At 43.8% G+C, this 6,000-nt stretch overlaps 1 protein-coding gene across 1 annotated transcript; it reads left to right on the forward strand.

Moving 5' to 3' along the window:
* The first annotated feature begins 2,905 nt into the window (after positions 1-2,905).
* LOC149748955 (interferon omega-1-like) lies at positions 2,906-6,000 on the forward strand. Its single transcript, XM_089913163.1, has one exon. It carries the CDS (start codon positions 5,237-5,239, stop codon positions 5,918-5,920), a length of 684 nt encoding a protein of 227 aa, XP_089769289.1. The 5' UTR covers positions 2,906-5,236; the 3' UTR covers positions 5,921-6,000.

Consider the following 6,000-nt stretch of genomic DNA (forward strand, 5'->3'; position numbering starts at 1 on the left):
GTAACATATATATATGGTACATATATATGAATACATAGTATAAAATATGCTACATATAAAATATACCATATATCTATCTGCTGATTCTGATACATGGCACAATTCCGCTTCCTCTCTGTTTTCCTGGATCCCATTCTTTCACTAAAATATCACAATCATTCAGTTCCTCCCAGTGTAGAAATCCAGTGTACTCTCCCCATTCACTCTGCATTAAGCTGTACTGCCCTTTCATACAGCTGTTTCCTTCTCCATTAGGGTTTCTGGCTGTCAATTTCCCCTTAAGACTACAAAGCCACCAATGGAAAGCAGAAGCTGAGTGAAAGTTCTAGGTTTGTCAGAAACTCTCATATGACTCCACACTCTCCGCCTGCCAAGCACTGCAGGTCCAGACTGTCCAGACTCCCAGAGAAACACAGTAAATAGATGGCACCCTGCCCAACACTGAACAATGGTGGAGAATCCAGGAGCCCACCTGTGCCTCTATTTGCACACTTCCACGTGCTGACTGCACTAGGAGGAGCTCACCTGGTTCAGGACTCAAAAAGCCCAAAGGGCAGGAAACATGAAATTGAAAGGCAGCAGCAGCTTGAGAACTTAGAAGGAGAACAGAGATATTTAAAGCGTTCACTGCAACAGCGGTAGGTCCTCAGGACACGGAAGAACACAGATGAGCTGCACTGAGGCAAGTGTTTCTCCAGAACATTCCTTTTCAGAGAAGAAAAGAGTGAGGTGCATGCGATAGCACAGAGTTCTCCCAGAAGGATGTGGCCACTAGCAGTGTCCTCAGCACTGATACCACAGCAGCCTGCGGAGTCTTGGAAGGGACGAGGGTTACCTCAGTGCCAGCTGCAAACTGGTTTTGTCCTTAGGACCCAGCAAGTAATCACAGAGCAGGGAAGGATATTCCTGGGGACAATGCAATCCAAGGAATTTCTTACATTCCATCATGATGTCTTTGCCCCTTTGAAAGACAAACAAAATAAAACATGCTTGAATAGAAGGGACACAGGCAGGGATTTTAATATATTTAGCAACAACTGGGGCAGAGCCTTTCCAGCAGGGCATGTATCAGTAACATGCACACTGGAAGGTCACAATTTCTAAAAGCAACAAAGAGCGAAGTGGAAATTCATTTATTTAATTTAGGCACTTTGGAAAGGGGACACTGATGGATCAATCATCTTTCTGTTCTTTCCAGTTGGTGCATACAGCCCTGAGTAGGTACTTTTAAAGTCAGACGGACATTTAAAGTACATTTAGAGGTTTGGAAACCTTCCTAAGGATTAGGGTCCTAAAACAAGCAGAAACCATTCCTATATTACGGCTAAAAATATCATTTTATTAACAAATGATTTTTTAAATAATACTTTTTATTTCAATTCTTCAGTATTATGATGTTTTAATGGGCTGAGGCTAGAAATTTAAATAAAGACAACTATACAAGGCCATGAGGGTGACTCTGGAGTTCAAGCCAGACTCTCCCTGCTAAGGAGCCCATTAAAAACCTTCACTGCTTCTGTCTAAGAAGCGCGTATGCTCTTCCGTCTTGGTCATACATAAGGCCTCTTCGGTACCCACGTCTTAACCAACAGTTGGAACAATAAAGAGTAGAGATTCTTATTTGGACTCTATCAGTAAACAAATGGATGTCCAGCCTGGACTGTACGTGAGAAATGGAGGTGTCTTCATTGAGATTGAGAACAGCAGGCTGACCTGAGGAGGTCTCCTGGGAAATCAGTGAGGTCCTTGTTGACTGGAAACAAACAACAACATAAGAGCGGGGAGTTTAGTTTTTTGGGAGGACTTACTGAGGACTATAGCCTGGAGGACAGCCTCTCAGTCAGCTCTGATGAATTTCTCCAAGCACATAATGGGGACGTCAGTATATACGTGATTGTGGTGAAGAGGATACATGCAATCAAGGACACATCTTGGTAGAAGGTTGCTGCTAGTCATGAGGAGCATTTGTCACTCTTAATGATTTTAGTGCTTTTCTAAGTATGAGAAGTTGCAAAAAATTGAATTCATAGAATTTTCTCAGGAAATTATCTAACTACCTGCAGGCCTATTCTGTCAGTTTTCCCAGAGCAGAAGGTGCCCCATTCCTGAACTCCTGTCAGGGCGTGTTGGGGTAAGGGACTGCTGTGGCTAATGACTTTATTCTTGTAGAACCAGATGGTGAGTGACTTTTTAGTTGTCATCCTGAAGGAGAAACGTCAGAGCTCACATGGCTAGAAATTGTTAGGTGCTTTTTTTTTTCTTAAACTCACAAGAAAACTCAAGCGTTAAAAATACATAGATTCCAGGGGTCAGCTCTTCTAGGGTTAATAAAGTTATTTTACTATATTTCATTGAAGAAATCACTCACGAAATCTTAGACTTGGCGTTGCGTGGCTTGTGTGATCTCAGTTCCCTCACTGGGGATTGAATCGGGGCCACGGCAGTGAGAGTGCCGGATCGTAACCACTAGGCCAGTAGGAAACTCCCTTTTTTTTTTTTTTTTTTTTAATAGGCATAAAAATCTATTCCCTTCTAACTACTTAATAGTGATTTTCTCTATTTTGATTAGAACTTAAAGTCAGTTCAGTTGACTCAAACCACACCCCATGTAGTCCTACAAAGCCATAGACAGTAACCCTGTGGCATCTTAAGTGGAATAAGGGTCCTTTGTCATCTCACTGTCCTCTGTCTGCTTATTTCGTTGGTTCCTAAATATCATGTTCACGTGCAGCCTTCGCTTTCTTTAATGGGTGCTTTCAGACAAATCATTGTAAGCACCCTAAGGTTTGCCCTTGTATCTTTGGTACATTTGGAACAGGTCATTCGTCCAGACTTATATTTCTCTCCAGTTGTATAAGTGAGTTTGATCCAATAGGGTTATTGAGAGTGTTGAGTTAATTTTTTTTTCTATTTTTTGGCTGCGCCATGGGGCATGCGAGATCTTAGTTCCCCGACCAGGGATCGAACCTGTGCCCCCAGAAGTGGAAGCTCGGTGTCTTAACTACTGGACTGCCAGGGAAGTCCCTAAATTTTAAAGAACTTAGAGAGTGGCTAGTCCATTAGTAGCAAGCAATAACATTCAGTTCTTACTTTTTAATATCACGATTACTATTAACCAGATAAGATCAGGATCTTTTGGAATCGTCTAATTCCCTTCCTTTAATTCTAGTTTTCTTAAAGTACCCTTCTCATTGCCGGAATGGATTTATCACCTAGACAGATGCTCAGCAAGACTGATCTTGCTGATCCTCCCAGACAGGGTTAGTGTTCTGGCAACTGGGGTTCTGGTTGCCAGTCACTTGTGAGCTGGTGGGTGTGACTTCTTCCTTCTCTCCTCAAAACTGATCATTCATGGATTAAAGGAAAGAAAGATGAGGGAGCTGGTCTTGCGAAGCTGAAGGCCGTCAACTGAACAAGGACTTGGTCTCTTCTGAGCTTCTGGCAGAAGCAACCATGTTCCTGTCTTTCTGTTTTTCACATTGGCCTCATCCTTCTCCTCTGACGTAGCCTCGTCCCCAACTGTGCTGCACTGAAGTTAGCTAACTTAGAATCTGGCATTGTGTCAGGGGGAAATCACTTCCCTTCTTTCACATTCATGACATTCAGACTCACATTTGTTTTCTTTAGGCCCACAAGACAGCTGTCGACTTTTACTTTCTAGGACAGTTGCAGTGATAAACAAAAAATTTAAAGTTTGAATATGATAGAGACTGGAGCCCCTTTGCCTTTCGTTACCTCCCTTTATTGCTCTTACCTCATCATGAATCAGAACTAATGCAGGAGCAGCGAGACAAATCTTGTCCAATAAGTCACTAAGTGAATATTAGTTACAAAAACTTTAAATGAAACATTACACACAAGTAAAGGAAAGAAGGCGATTTCTCTCTGACCTAATCCTGGGCCTCGCTGCCCTGCATTCTCAGAGGGAGACAGAGACAGAGGAAGGGAGAAGCCCACTGGCATCAACTGACTGAATGAACAACTGAACCTCACTGGTTTCTGTGACATAAGCTTTAACGAGAGACAACACCATCGCTGAATTCTCTGGCCCCAGCTCAGAAACTTTGAGCATAACAAGTGTTGACTAGTTTTAGTAAAAGAGTTGAATAATAAAATTTGTGTTTGGCAAAATAAAAATTATGTGTCTACTCAGGATAAAATGATTAGAATTGGGTAACTCCTCCACCACCTTAGAGAAAACACAGTTTTGCTCTTAGCATCGGAGGGCTGCTGACACTTCTGATACCTGAGGACGTGGGTCAGGAGGGGAGAAGGTCACCACTGAGGACTAGGGTCCTTCACACAAACACTCCAGGGGCAAGCGTGAGGGTCCTGGAAGATGAATTATTTTCCCAACAAATAAACAAGCCCCTCCACAGATAGGAGATTGTAAAGTCCTCGGGATGTGGTGAGCCTGCCCTCAGGGTGGGAGTCCAGGTTAGGAAGGGGACTCTGTCACTCTAGAGGACAGGGTGTGACTACATGTGATCTCTCCCTTGTGACTGAGGTGCTGCTGGGGAAATACAATTGTCTTGGAATTAGGATCTCCACACCCATGTTCTCCTGAAAAGAACCAGGATTCCTGGTGGGGGTATTGGCCCAGCCTGTGGAGGACTATAGGTCTCCAGTAAGAAAATGGTGGAAAGAAAGGACAATATCTATAATAGTCCTCACCTCGTGGTCCCCTGAAGCATGACCACATGGACATGAAGGAACATGTTCTAGAAGGAAAGGAAACATGGGAGAAGCTCATGGACTCATAATAATCAGCCTCTTCTCTAAATCAAACACTAAACAAAACCCATCTTTTGTTTCAAAGAGCTTATGCCAGAGTGATCTGGTAAATCTCTATGCAAATACAGAAACAATAGGGCTGAGAGAGCTGCCTTCCTATGTAAAGTAAGACGTAAAAATGGAACCTAAGATCAGGGTTAAAAATTTGTTCCTGGAACAGAGAAGACCAACATTTATGCATGAAAGAGATATAGAATGTGCGTATTTACAAACCTACATCTCTTCTGACTTTAAGACGAAAACCTTTCTCATTTGATTAATAAATATCCATTTAGATGGGCACATCTGAAATTACTGGGAAAATTAAACTTCTTGCAAAATCAATGGTTTACAATGATGACATCTTCATAGACCATACCGAGAAGATATGTGAAAATCAAAAAAAGGAAGTAAAAGTGTATAGAAATGTTTAGAAAATGAAAATTACTGTGTTCCCTACTTAATGGCCTTGCTTAGAAAGAATGTCATCAGAGAACCTACCCCCAAGGCTCCCCCAGACGCCCGTCTCAGCCAGGCCAGCAGCAGCCTCATTTGCCCCATGGCCTTCGTGCTCTCTCTACTGACCGCCCTGGTGATGTTCAGCTACGGCCCTGGTGGATCTCTGGGTTGCGACCTGTCTCAGAACCACGTGTGGGTCAGCAAGAAGAACTTCATGCTTCTGGGCCAGATGCGGAGAATCTCCCCTCGCTTCTGTCTGAAGGACAGAAAAGACTTCGGTTTCCCCCAGGACATGGTGGATGACAGCCAGCTCCCGAAGGCCCAGGCCACCTCTGTCCTCCACGAGATGCTCCAGCAGACCTTCCGCCTCTTCCACACAGAGCGCTCCCCTGCTGCCTGGGACACCTCCCTCCTGGACAAACTCCGCACTGAACTCCATCAGCAGCTGGAGGACCTGGACGGCTGCTTGGTGCAGGCGATGCGAGATGAAGAAACTGCCCTGGGAGTGACAGGCCCTACACTGGCCGTGAAGAGGTACTTCCAGGGAATCCATCTCTACCTGAAGGAGAAGAAATACAGTGACTGTGCCTGGGAAATTGTCAGAGTGGAAATCATGAGATCCCTGTCTTCATCAACCAACTTGCAAGAAAGGATAAGAACTATGGATGGAGACCTGGGGTCACCTTGAAATGTTTCTCATTGACTAAGATGCCCTATCACCCTTGCACACATGTCTTTAGTCATTTCAGAAGGCTCTTATTTCAATTT

This window comes from Delphinapterus leucas, chromosome 6 (genome assembly GCF_059928025.1).
Source record: "Delphinapterus leucas isolate spDelLeu-1000000601 "Yukka" chromosome 6, BTC_Dleu_Yukka2, whole genome shotgun sequence".
NCBI lineage: Eukaryota > Metazoa > Chordata > Mammalia > Artiodactyla > Monodontidae > Delphinapterus > Delphinapterus leucas.